Genomic DNA, 14208 nt, shown 5'->3' with positions numbered 1-14208 from the left:
TTAACAGATGCTTTTGTCTGAGTGGAGCTGGAGCAATAGGCTGCCGATCAAGTCCTTTTGCATCATAACTTGCATAGGGAGTGCAGAGAGAGAGAGGTCGATTCTCCCTCTATTTAAGACAGGCACCGCCAAACTCGGCCCTCCAGATTTTTTGGGACTACAATTCCCATCATCCCTGACCACTGGTCCTGTTAGCTAGGGATGATGGGAGTTCTAGTCCCTAAACAGTTTGGGGATGCCTGATTTAAGAGCTCCTTTCTATAGATTAGGTATATTTTTGGTTAAGGGACACTTCTTCCTGTATTACTGAGACGGCTGCAAAATACATTCAGATCTGGACAATTTTTCGGGTCAGTTCCTAGTGGGGTGGAATGTACAGGTGGTATTCGATGCTAGTCCTACGCTGAGTAGACCCACTGAAGTTCATATACACGACTGAGTCAGGCGTCTTAATTTCAATGGGTAAATGGGACTTCGCTGGATGAAACCATTGGTATTTTGCCAACATGTGGTTCCTGGGTGCTGTTGATTTTGGAAGATTCACAATGCTGATTTGTGTGATTTCATGTTTTGAAACAACATTGCTCGTTTTTAAGGCTGAAATAGGTGTTGAGGACTACCTCATTTTTTTGTTTTGAGCTCAGTTCCCAACATTTATGCATCAGTTAGAGATTGATTTCTTTTCTTTCCCCCCCCAAGTCCTCATGAAGATAACCACCATTATATTTGCGTCTTGTTTTAACCAGTTGCATAGTTTAATTGTGTATTCACTTCTATTGCTCAGCGACCACAACAAATAATCCATTCATTCAAGGTTATCAGAGCTCCTTACTAACTGCTATTACTAAGTATGACAAAATGAAACAACCCAGCTTTCTTCTGAATTTGTCACCTCTCCATCAGGACTAGCGGCAACCAGTTTCAAGATTCAAGTTTCAGTTCCCGCCTGTAGATACTTGCCTGGGCATTTGCTAAACTCCACAAAATCATACAGACCACTTTATATTGAATCTGAGCCCCCCCCCCCCGCTAAAACACCTTCAGGACTAGCACCAAATATTTTAATTTTAGATTTTTTTTAATTGCCTAAACATAGAACTGTTTCATAAGAGCCCTTTTGAAGAGGCCAAGACTAATAAAAATAGTTTAAGAATGACTTTCAGAGCGCAGAGAAACACGCCGAATTAGTAGTTAATTCAAACAATTAGCTTTAAAGATGACACATTTTTTTAAAAAAACAACAACACAGAGAAATATTTGTGGTCCAGATGCAGGAAGATTAAAGCATGTGGGAGTGTGACAGAGTTAAGAAAATATGAATAGCTTCAGTTACATAAGACAGTGCTGGATATTAGAAATACATCTTCTACTGAAATTCAGAAAAGTGTGGCTATAAATTAAGTGGATGGGCTCGATCCTGACCTTCTTTTGGAAAGAAGTTATATACTGATTTTAAGAGTAGTGCAAGCTCTGCATGGATCGAACAACAATTTTGTAAGGTAGGGCAGTTCTTACTAAGACATACTCAAAACTGGGGATGGGCAAATCTGTCCATTTTGGCTCCTCTCGGTTTCTCATTTTCCCCCAGTCTCAAGTTCATTTTCCTGCATTTCCATATCAGTTTGACAATTTTTGAAAGAAGCCCTCAATTAAAGCCATCTGCAGATTTTGCCTCGTATACACTGTTGCAATTTTGTCCAATATGCAAATGCTTGCAAAGCGATTTCCCTTAATTTTAATGCGTTTTTGTAAGCTACTGTCACAAACATGCATTTTCACACACCCGTAGCCCCAGTTATATGCCTCTTTGGAGACATTGCATGGAGGGAAGACTGCACTGCAAAATTCAGAGAAATGCAAATGATAAAGGATGGCCAAGTTTCAGTTTGCCTACCATTTTCAAAAGGGCAAATTATAACGGCAGGCACCCTCCTACTGACCCTAACCTTAAGTCCATGTTAATCAGACACAGAAGCTTGTTCTGTTCACCTTCGGCTCTTTCTGCCGTCTCCCTGGCATCCATTTTTTACAGGTCCTTGGAGGGAGAGGACCTGGTCCCTCCTTTCTCCTTTGTCAAGTGCAGATCAATGGTAGTCCACTAATAGCATTAAAACCATGATTCTACCCAACAAGAGTTTCACACCTGACCGACTGGGGGTGCTGCATTTAACCCTGAAAAACTCAGGTTGTCTTTGCGAAAGGAGGAGATCTGGGGAGAGGCTGACTCAAGAGACTTCTTGATGGCCAGGCCGTGGAGAAAGAAAAATATATTTGCCCCCCAACCCAGGAAAATCAACATGTTGTAACACGACTCAGCAACGCCCCCCCCAGAAAGAACAGAATATGCATGAGCCTGATTTGAATTAAATATACCTGCATTTTATGAGGGTGAGAATATTTTAACTGGGGTGTGTAGAGAAACAACCTGTGATTCATTACTAGAAGGAAACGGTTTTAAATTCCCCCTGTCATTTTCGACTGTGTCGAATGCCGAATACCAGCAAGAAACAGGCAAACTCCCATTGCAAATCTTGATGCAGCACAGATATGTGAAGCGGTCGCGAATTAAACTACCGCTGTTTCCTTTCATCCGTAAAATGGAGAGAATAAGAGCAAACTTGCACTGACTTTCAGTGACTGTATGACCAAGATACATCAAAAAGTATCCCGAAGGCTAAAAAAAAGTGATGATCACTTTTAGTATTTGCTTTTGCTTTTTAAATAACGGCAGTGCCAGAGAAGGGGTCCTTGTAAAGCCATCTAGTCAAACCAACTGCTCAATGCCAGATATCGAGAGTTAGGTCCTCCCTGACGGACGGCTGCCCATCTGGAAGAGCTACGGTGAGAGAGAGAGTTCACCACAACCCTTTTGGCAACTGCTGAATTGCTCTGAACTGCTGAGAACTTTCAGCCAAAATCTGCCCCCTTGTAACTTAAGCCCACTACAGTCGGGGTCTCGCCAAGAAAAACCCCACGGCCCCGTCCCTGCAATAGACAGGGATGTGAGGTGGCATTTTCTTCCTTCATTGGAAACATCTATAATCTGCACCCATAAATTCCAGAGCTAATATTATGACCAAGGTGTTTAACCAAGGACCATAAAATCCAAAAATTTGAGATTTAAAATGAAATGAAATGTCCTCATGAAAATTCACTAGCCTTCTTGTGCAAATTTCTCCTAACAGACACATGGGCAAATATTTTCCCCAACGCGCATTTTGGCAAAGCCGTTTCCCTGTATTCCCGAACATGACACTTTTGGGGGGTGCATATCTCATTTTTACCAATGTGCATATGCCTTTTTTTTCTTTTTGATGCAATGCTGGCTGGAGAACCAGACTGCAAAATTCGCAAGTGTGCGAATTTCAAAGGACGGCGAAGTTTCGGCTAGGAAAGTATAAATTAGGTCCGGATCACCTTTCCGTGTGAACCAGTTTGAATTCAATCTGATTAACAAGGCAACCAAACACAGGTTGCAGCCAAACAGGATCAGACAAATGTAAAACACGCGTACGGTTTATATATAAGCTATACATACAATTCAAATTTCTCGCCAAATCCCTACTCTACAGCCTCCAGGAATGTAGGCAAGAAATTCAGCATTGCACACCGTTATCAGCTCACCAGCAATATTAGCATTATTATTGTTTTGAAGGGGGTTCCAGCCCTTAAATTAGGAAAGCCACAACTTTGGCCCTGCTCAGGGATTGGGCCTTTGGGGGTCCCATAAAAAAACATGATTGTTCCATGTGGTGGATATGTACATAACCAAAAAGTTTGGGGGAAAATATAATATAATGAAGAACCTGTTTAAATGGGTATTTCCAAAAGACCAGACCTTTTCCTGACATGTATAATAGGGACAGCTGTCCCAAAGAGAGTGATCAAACTATTTATGTCTGTGACAACGGCAGCTAGAATATTATATGCACAGAAATGGGAAGAAGAGGCAGTTCCAACAAAGGAAGGAGGTTAAGGGGTGATATGATAGCCATGTTCAAATATATAAAAGGATGTCACATAGAGGAGGGAGAAAGGTTGTTTTCTGCTGCTCCAGAGAAGCGGACACGGAGCAATGGATACAAACTACAAGAAAGAAGATTCCACCTAAACATTAGGAAGAACTTCCTGACAGTAAGAGCTATTTGACAGTGGAATTTGCTGCCAAGGAGTGTGGTGGAGTCTCCTTCTTTGGAGGTCTTTAAGCAGAGGCTTGACAACCATATGTCAGGAGTGCTCTGATGGTGTTTCCTGCTTGGCAGGGGGTTGGACTCGATGGCCCTTGTGGTCTCTTCCAACTCTATGATTCTATGATTCTATGATTCTATGAGTGGTTTTTGAAAGCAATGGACTATGCAGAAACAGCGAAATTTAGAGACCAAAATGACCAACTCTTCATAGAGGACTTTCGTGGACTATATATATATCTCGCCGAAGAATTGATGCTTTTGAATTATGGTGCTGGAGGAGACTCTTGAGAGTCCCATGGACTGCAAGAAGATCAAACCTCTCCATTCTGAAGGAAATCAGCCCTGAGTGCTCACTGGAAGGACAGATCCTGAAGCTGAGGCTCCAAGACTTTGGCCACCTCATGAGAAGAGAAGACTCCCTGGAAAAGACCCTGATGTTGGGAAAGATGGAGGGCACAAGGAGAAGGGGACGACGGAGGACGAGATGGTGGGACAGTGTTGTCGAAGCGACCAGTATGAGTTTGACCAAACTGCGGGAGGCAGTGGAAGACAGGAGTGCCTGGCGTGCTCTGGTCCAGGGGGTCAGGAAGAGTCGGACACAACTAAATGACTATATATATATATACACACACATATATATACAGTGGTACCTCAAGTTAAGTACTTAATTCGTTCCAGAGGTCCGTTCTTAACCTCTAACAGTTCTTAACCTGAAGCACCACTTTAGCTAATGGGGCCTCTTGCCGCCACTGCACGATTTCTGTTCTCATCCTGAAGCAAAGTTCTTAACCCAAGGTACTATTTCTGGGTTAGCGGAGTCTGTAACCTGAAGCGTATGTAACCCGAGGTACCACTATATATATATAGAGAGAGAGAGAGAGAGAGAGAGAGAGAGAGAGTGAGTGTCAAATCGTTGGCAGTATTTGAGATAAAAGCAGGGAAGAAAAATGATAAAATAACAACTTCAATAGAGAAACATTGTTTTGTGATAGACAAAGATATAATGCAGTAGAAAAGGTGTGAGGAAAAACACTGTGGAGGTGAAGGTGAGAAAGTCAACTTAGGAAACAATGCATTTGATTTGAAGGTTACCGTGAAAACGTTTGAAAAATTCAGTGCAAATACACACACACACACACACACACAGCCCGATTGTTCTGGGCTCTGGAGCTGGCTTTAAAGCCACAGGTGGCATCCTGCAGCCCTGGCTCCGCTCCGTTATGGGTTTCTGGGGGTCCCATCAAACCCCCCATTGCTCTGGCGCCGGCTGTAAGCCAACAGGTGGCCCGAAGCAGTCGCTTTGCCTCCCCCAACCTCTCCCCACATACCTCGCATGGTGAAGATGGCTTGTGGGGAAGGGGACTGTCAGCGGTTTGACTCTGCGACACCTGTTCGTCTCTGGGCATCAGCTGCAATGAGCCAGAAGCGCTTTTGGTGTGTGTGTGTGTGTGTGTAGTCAGATTTCCTTTTTTAAAAAAGGCAGCATCATCAGCAGACTGACAGGTGACGCAGCACCCCACAGACTGGCGCTCCCAACGGCCAATCAGAAACTCCGGTTGTAATTTTTTTTGGGGGGGGGGATAAGAGAGAGAGACAGCAGCGAGTTGGAAAGTTCCAAACCCACAAAAGGCCAAAGAGAAAGGCAGAGAGAAGATGAAAAAGCCACAAGAAAAGTTTCCGTTTTGGGGGGGGGGCGTGGATGGATGAGAGGGTCTGAGGCGGGAGATGGCGAGCACAGAAAACTCTGAGGCTGGAATGTGGCTTTCTGTTTCAAGGGGAAAGTCACGTCAAGGGTTGGCCGCGATGGCAACGTTGTCCCTGGGATGGCCAAAAGTACCACACTCCAGCTCAGGATGTTTAAGGGTTAAAAATCAGTGCCCAGATTTGGGCCTGGAAACAAGTAAGCAACTGGGAAAAACCGGAGCCGAATCGGTGTGATATGGCCCAAAATGCCTGGTTCCAAAGGCTGGATCAGGCCAGAGATGCATTGCTCCAGCACCTCGTTCCCACAGTGACTTAACACAGTGGTCCCCAAAGAGAAGCCACTGTGGTGTAGTGGTTAAGAGCGGTAGTCTCGTAATGTGGTGAACCAGGTTCACGTCTCTGCTCCTCCACATGCAGCTGCTGGGTGACCTTGGGCCAGTCACACTTCTCTGAAGTCTCTCAGCCCCACTCACCTCACAGAGTGTTTGTTGTGGGGGAGGAAGGGAAAGGAGAATGTGAGCCGCTTTGAGACTCCTGAAGGGGAGTGAAAGGTGGGATATCAAATCCAAACTCTTCAAACAGGACTCAAGCGCAACAGCTGAACTCTCCTCGCTCCTGCAGTTTCGAGCAAGAGGTCTTCAGACCTGGGACCCCTTCGGACACCACTGATTGCGTGCGCACAGTTGATGGGGCTAAAACCAAGCGTTCCGGATGCGCAGCGTACAGCCATTTCTGGAGTGTCAAGAAAGGACTCCAAATATGGAAGTAAAGAAGGAGAAGGAGAAGAAGGAGAAAGGAAGTGTGTGGCTGCCCATTTAGGGAGATTTCTCCCCACAAATAGCACCCCAACAGCACATCTGTCCAGCACTCAGATCAGAAAGGAAAACGTTACTGGTGGTACCAGTTTTTCTCCCTCCCTCATGACGCTCAAACTCATGAACATGCAGTGGTACCTGGTGCCAGAAAGGCTGGCAAAAATGAATAAAACATATAATAATAAGTGCTGGAGATGCAAGAAACAAAAAGGAACCTTCTACCATATGTGGTGGACATGCCCCAAAATTGGGAAATTTCGGAGCATGATCCACGAAGAAATAATGAAAATACTAAGAATATCATATAGTAAAAGGCCAGAGGCATTCCTTTTAGGAATTTTAAATGATGATATTCCAAAAGACAAAACTAAATTTTTCTTAGACACGACGTCTGAAGCAAGAATCCTGGTGGCTAAGTATTGGAAAGGGAATCAGCTACCCACAAGGGGAGAGTGGTTATGTAAGCTTTCAGAATATTTAGAATTAGCCAAATTGACAGATATAACAAGACAAAAACCCAAAAGTGAAGTGAAAAAGGAACGGGAGTGTCTAAATGAATACCTTAAAAGCCAAGGTTCGAGGACAGAAATCTGGCAGAGTCTGGAATAACCTTGTGAAGTAAAAAGATAAGAAAGAGGGATTTATATCTATATGCTAGGATAGAGATGATAAGGAAAACAGGAAGACACAATGGGAGATAAAGGAGGTGCTGTGGGATTGGTGGAAGTCAATGTTTGTTTTTCCTTTTAGTGTTTATATTATTAACTTGTAAGGTATGGATTTGGGTTTTTTTGTATGCTGGTTTTTGTGTTTTGTGTATTGTTATTTTTTGATATTTTTCGTGTTGTTGTTGTGTGGAAAATACCAATAAAATTTACTATTAAAAAGGGGGGGGGGAAGAACACGCAATGGATGTTGCGAGATTCAGGGATGCAGGACTAGATGGGTCCCCTTTGGCCTGCAGGCTCTTCTGAGATTGTTATGGAACCTCCAGGTCCAGAGGCAGTTTATCTCAATTCCTTGGTTCTTTGGGGCACCTGAACATATGGAGAGCCCTGCTGGATCAAGCGGGTGGCCCATCTAGTCCAGGGTCCTGTGCTCACAGTGGCCAACCAGATGCCCATTATGCCAAACCCGCACCGGGATTTGAGTACAAGAGGTCCTCTCCCCTCCTGCGGTTTCCATAAGCATGACTGCCTCCAACAGTGAGGGCAGAACATAGAAATCGTGGCTAATAGCCATTGGTGAGGGTGAAAGAGGAGAGCGCAAAATATGGTTTGAAGCTCAACATCAAAAAAACGAAGATCATGGCCACTGGTCCCATCACCTCCTGGCAAATAGAAGGGGAAGAAATGGAGCCAGTGAGAGATTTTACTTTCTTAGGCTCCATGATCACTGCAGATGGTGACAGCCGTCACGAAATTAAAAGACGCCTGCTTCTTGGGAGAAAAGCAAGGACAAACCTAGACAGCATCTTAAAAAGTAGAGACATCACCCTGCCGACAAAGGTCCGTGTAGTTAAAGCCATGGTTTTCCCAGTAGTGATGTATGGAAGTGAGAGCTGGACCATCAAGAAGGCTGATCGCCGAAGAATGGATGCTTTTGAAGGGGACTCTTGAGAGTCCCATGGACTGCAAGAAGATCAAACCTCTCCTTTCTGAAGGAAATCAGCCCTGAGTGCTCACTGGAAGGACAGATCCTGAAGCTGAGGCTCCAAGACTTTGGCCACCTCATGAGAAGAGAAGACTCCCTGGAAAAGATCTTGATGTTGGGAAAGATGGAGGGCACAAGGAGAAGGGGACGACAGAGGACGAGATGGTGGGACAGTGTTCTTGAAGCTACCAGCATGAGTTTCACCAAACTGCAGGAGGCAGTGGAAGACAGGAGTGCCTGGTGTGCTCTGGTCCAGGGGGTCACGAAGAGGCGGACACGACTAAACGACTAAACAAAAACAAAGCCCTCTCCTCCACAAGTTTGTCCATCCACCCAACATGGCAGCCATGGCTACATTTGGCCATGGTGAAAACAAGGGGCGAGACAAGGTGGGCCCCAAAACTCAAGGCCTGCACCCTTGTTTTGACACATCTGACGTGGCCGACCCGCCTCGCCCTCCCTGTTTATCGAGGTCAAACACCCCCCTCCCACCGCAAAGCACGACGTCAGGCCAGGACGCCCTTTGTTTCCCGAGATGGAGCCCCGCTCAGCGCTTGGGCGAGCCCAACCGCATCCCGTCGTGCAGAGAACCGTGGTGCTGATCTGCATCCCACAGCGACAGGAAGGGGCCCACCACACAGATCTTGTTCCAGGCACCAAATAAGAGGGGGAAATACGCCAGTGTCCCCATTTCTCTCCCCTACCAGCCTCAACCCACAGAGGCACCGGAGGTGGAAAGAAAGTAGGTCCTGGGGCGTCAAGAAAAAAGCAACTGAGCACAAGGTGCTGCAACAGAACAAGGAAAGACAAGGCCCCATTGGCACAACCTTGTTGAAGGTGGCTGGACACTGGCTCCTGGCAACCAGCAGGACCAGTGGTCTGAATAGACAGTTCCAAGCTAGACAAGCCAATGGACTCCAATTCCCATCATCCTTGACCTTTGGCCATGTTCATAGGTGCCAACTCCCTGGGGCCCTGGGTGCCCGAGTGTCAGGGAACTGCCATCGGCTCAGAGGCGAGAGATGGAGGGGCAGTTGTGTTACAGGGAGCCTCCGAAAATCTTGCAAAGCAGTTCCTCTTCTGGGGAGGAGGAAAGCCCCACCTCCAGTGGGGAAGAGAGGCAAGGACCAGAGGATGCTGGTGGGAGCCTTAACACCGTTTGTGGGCAAGCTGGACAGGAGGGAAACACGCCCTTGCCATCGCCCATCCTGCGCAGTAGTTTGGGGCACAGAGAGGGGAGGAGACAGCTGGGGGTAACGAAACTCTTATGTTGGGGGAGGTCCAAGAAAAGACCACTCCCGGATTCTGCTAGCGATTGAGCCAGACATGAGCTTTGGGGCTCTTCACTGTAAATAGTTTGCACCAAAATAAAGCTTGTAAAACACAGGTCGGAGTCCTGCCTGGTTACTCTCGAGCAACCGCAACAGCACTGAGGATCCACAAATTCCCCATGAAGGGTCTAGGCACCCACAAATCTCCATGCCCCTAAACTGGCCTCAAAACCAATCTCTGTACTATTATATGCTGATGATGCGGTCCTCTTATCCCAAACAGAAATAGGCCTAAAAAGACTGATAAGAAAATTCTCAGTGTGTATTGCCAGAGAGAACACCTGGTTGTAAACTATCAGAAAACCAAAGTTATGGTTTACTCAAGAAAATAGAGGCCCCACAGTTGACGTATGGACAATCAGCCAATCAAACAGGTCAACGCTTTCAAGTATTTGGGCCTTATCTTCCAGTCCACAGGGTCATAGGCAGCACAACAAAAATGTGCAAAAAAAAAAAAAAACCATCCCAAAGTGCCAAGACTTTGACTCGCCTTTTCCATGCAAAGGGTGGCAACCATATACCATCAGCCCTAGAAGTCTTCCAAGCTAAACCCCTAGCACAGCTATTATACGGGGCTCAGATTTGGACTGGTAACCATCTTAGCACTTTGGAAGCTGTTCAATCAAAGTTCCTAAGGCAGATTTTTCTCTGTACTGTACTGCCATGCATCCCAAACGCATCATTGAGACTGGAGGCAAGTCTCCCTTCAGTAGAAGTACGGACTTGGCAAACAACTCTTAACTTCTGGCTCTGCCTAAACTCAAATCCCCCTTGTTTACTATCCCTAGTACTTCAAGACTCCCATAAAAGTGCCTGGCTTAAAACCGTCTATCAAAAACTTCACTCTTGTGGCCTATCCCCACAACACCTACTCACTATGGGCCCTGCTAAAGCAAACAGTCTAACTGGTCAACGTCTAAAAGACATTGAGCATCAGAACAACCTGGCCACTATAAGGAAATTCTGCCCTTGGTATGTTCATTTTCCACCTCTCCATTTTGATTCTCTGGCCCCATATCTGCACAAATTTATTATCCCAAAATACAGACGTGCTTTTACACTTGCAAGACTGGATGTTTTGTCATCTGCGGTACTTGAGGGTCAATTCCAAAAGATCCCGCCTGAGAAACGTCTTTGCCCCTGTGGAGATGGTAGCACCGAAACAGCGGCACACGTCCTCCTGTCTTGCGCTCTCTACAAAGACCTGGGGAACGATATCACCACCCCACTTGTACTAACCACCCCAGGGCGCTCAGCCACTGCCATGATGGCCTTTCGTCTATCAGATCAAAATGAGCAGATAACAGCAAAGGTTGCCAGGTTCATAGCAGGGGAAATCAGAATAAGGGCCACTAAATGACTGCTAATTCAGGACTTTAAATTGTGCTCTTTTATCAAATTTCCTTTATACTGTAATGTTTTACTGTTGCTATGGCCATTGGCTAATGCGAATAAAGTTTTACCAACTCAACTCGGTGCCAGGTTCACAGTACCCATGGCCCCGGGGACCCACAGTTGTGGGGCCAAGTTAGTACTCCTGGCCATGTTGGTTAGGGCTGATGGGAGGTGGAGTCCAAGAACATTGGTGGTCCGACCATCCCTGCTGGCCATGTTTGCAGGAGCCGATGGGAGTTGGAGTCAAAGAACACCATTGGACTACATCTCCTGTCAGCTTCAGTCAGCGTGGGCAACAGGCAAGGATGATGGGCGTTGTAGTTCTATGATGTTCGTGAACTCCAACTCCCATCAGCCCCAGCCATTCTGGCCAACTCTCAAGGATATTGAGAGCTACAGCTCAGCAATAGCTGGAGGACCATAGGCTGGGGAAGGCTGCACCCTAACCTATTTGACAAATACACAGAGGAACGGGCCGTAGATGGTCGCCAAGCCACAACTGCTGAATGGAGCCTCCATGTGCGGTGACACTTTACCTGCAAATGCCAGTTTCTGAAGGCTGATCCTTGGCACTTCCAGGTAAGGACCACCCTGGTCTGGAATCCTGAAGAACCTCTGCCCGTCAATGAAGGGAGTCCTGATCTAGATGGGCCAATGGCCTTGGCTTGGTGTGAGACAGCTCTCTGTGTCACTAATGGATTTCAAGACCTGCTTGCGAGATCCTTTAAAGGTGCTGACCTTTAAAGCCCTAAACGGCCTCGGTCCAGTAGACCTGAAGGAGCGTCTCCACCCCCATCATTCTGCCCTGACACTGAGGTCCAGCGCTGAGGGGCTTCTGGCGGTTCCCTCCCTGCGAGAAGCCAAGTTACAGGGAACCAGGCAGAGGGCCTTCTCGGTGGTGGCACCTGCCCTATGGAACGCCCTCCCAGCAGATGTCAAGGAGAAGAACAACTACCAGACTTTTAGAAGACATCTGAAGGCAGCCCTGTTTAGGGAAGCTTTTAATGTTTAATAGGTTATTGTATTTTAGTGTTTTGTTGGAAGCCGCCCAGAGTGGCTGGGGAAACCCAGCCAGATGGGTGGGGTATAAATAAATAATAATAATAATAATAATAATTATTATTATTATTATTATTATTATTATTATTATTATTATTACCCCAGGACGCTGTTCTTTTTAAAGCATTTGAGCGTTGCGTTTGCAGCTGCCGATCATTAACTCACAAAGGAACTCACCAGTTGTTGCAAAGTGCTTAGCAGCTGCCAGGAAGATACAGGGGAGAGACTTTCTAAGTGCTTACACCCTCCGCTGTGGTTAACCTGTTGTTGAATAGTGGGTAGTCTGCACTTGCTCAGAGATCGGGGTGAGCTGAGGAGCGAGGGGCAGGAAAAATCTGGTAATTTCATGGACTTGCAACACCTTTCCTTTTTTTTAAAAAAGCTACCATCTTCCTACCAAACCCAACAAATAATGAAATTCTACTCACACGTGTGTGTCTTCTTCATTGCTGCTGACCCTGTGAATCAAGAAGAGGGCGAGTTAAGATAGGTTCGTTTGTTTTCAAGAAATAAATAAATGAAACCAAACACAAACCAATGGTCCAAAGGAACGTAAGCTGCCTGCCTGCCTGCCTGCCTCGTGAAATATCTTCGCCCACAGCCCTGGCCTGCTATTGGCCAAGCTGCTGTGATGTCATGAAATGTTCGGCAAGCCATGAAAAGGTTGGCTATGGAATTAAAGCAAACACTCCACCTGCTCAGAGCGACTGGGAAAGTTTGGCTGGAAAGAACTTTGCTGAAGGGAAACGAGACGGGGTGGTGGGAAGGAGGGGGAGAGGGGCGGGCAGAGTGGGGCATGCTCAGGCGAGGTCCGGTCCCCAGATATTAAGGAGGAAGCAGATCTAGGGGATAGCAGCAAAGAGGCAAAGTGGCCGAGAAACCAAGAGGTAAGGACGGAAAAGGGCAGAGGTCTGTGGAAGAGAGAAGTCCAGAGTTTGGTATTTGACGTACCAAAATTGCTTTTTCAGGGAGCAGAAAATACCGGGTTTTTAGGCTCCATATTAGGGACGCGGGTGGTGCTGTGGGTTAAACCACAGAGCCTAAGACTTGCCGATCAGAAGGTCAGCGGTTTGAATCCCCGTGACGGGGTGAGCTCCCGTTGTTCGGTCCCTGCTCCTGCCAACCTAGCAGTTCGAAAGCACATGAAAGTGCAAGTAGATAAATAGGCACCACTCCGGCGGGAAGGTAAACGGCATTTCCGTGCGCTGCTCTGGTTTGCCAGAAGTGGCTTAGTCCTGCTGGCCACATGACCCAGAAGCTGTACACTGGCTCCCTCGGCCAATAAAGCAAGATGAGCGCCGCAATTCCAGAGTCGGCCACGACTGGACCTAATGGTCAGGGGTCCCTTTACCTTAGGCTCCATATTGCCACTAGTTTGCAAGATGGGAGCAGCTTCTCCTGATCTAAGGGCAGACGGGAAAGTTAGGATGGTATAATTCAGAGTGGGTTCAAGTGCTTTGTTGTCTTAGCACAACAAATCCCTTTTAGGGCATAGCCCCGAAAAGTGTGAGGTGGGAGATTGATTAACAGAAAGTTGGGATTGTAGGATTTGTCTGTTTCAGTTGTCACAGTTTCTTAAATTCACTTCTCCACATTCCCAAAACAGTTTGTGACTTCTTTTTTAAAAAAAATCCTAATGAAAATTCTTCAGCATTTTAGTGCGAATCTCCCCCCTAATGCACAGATTTTTACACACTGTCTTGACAAACAGACACATTTTTGTAAGCAATTTCCCCTAATACAATGCATTCCCCCCTATTATTTCCACAGATGTATTCGTTTTATGCACTTTTCCCTAATACAAGGCATTTTAAAAATGTTATCCTCACAGATATATTCATTTCACACACCCCATAATGCATGCATTTTTGCAAACTCTGACCGAAGAACTCCATCGCAGAATTCAGATTAGCACGAATTTCAGCGGATGTCTGCTTTGAGGTTCGCAAACAGTTTCAGAAATTTGCAAATTTCATAAATTCAATGTTAAATGCAAACTGAATCAATTTTTCCTCCCATCCCTAATGGGAAAAGCTGTCTGACACCCTGCAAAAATCAGGA

General features: G+C 46.1%; 1 protein-coding gene across 1 annotated transcript in view; it reads right to left on the bottom strand.

Moving 5' to 3' along the window:
• The window catches only part of RORC (RAR related orphan receptor C), a 90586-nt gene that overhangs the window by 37913 nt on the left and 38465 nt on the right, over nt 1–14208 (bottom strand). Inside the window, exon 2 of the mRNA XM_053368943.1 lies at nt 12576–12605. Within this exon, the coding sequence (XP_053224918.1) occupies nt 12576–12605 (30 nt within the window). The remainder of the gene's footprint in view (nt 1–12575; nt 12606–14208) is intronic.

Source organism: Podarcis raffonei, chromosome 16, assembly GCF_027172205.1.
Source record: "Podarcis raffonei isolate rPodRaf1 chromosome 16, rPodRaf1.pri, whole genome shotgun sequence".
Taxonomy (NCBI): Eukaryota; Metazoa; Chordata; class Lepidosauria; order Squamata; family Lacertidae; genus Podarcis; species Podarcis raffonei.
Note: the sequence above shows the minus strand (reverse complement) of the source record. Positions and strands in the feature narration are given on the sequence as shown.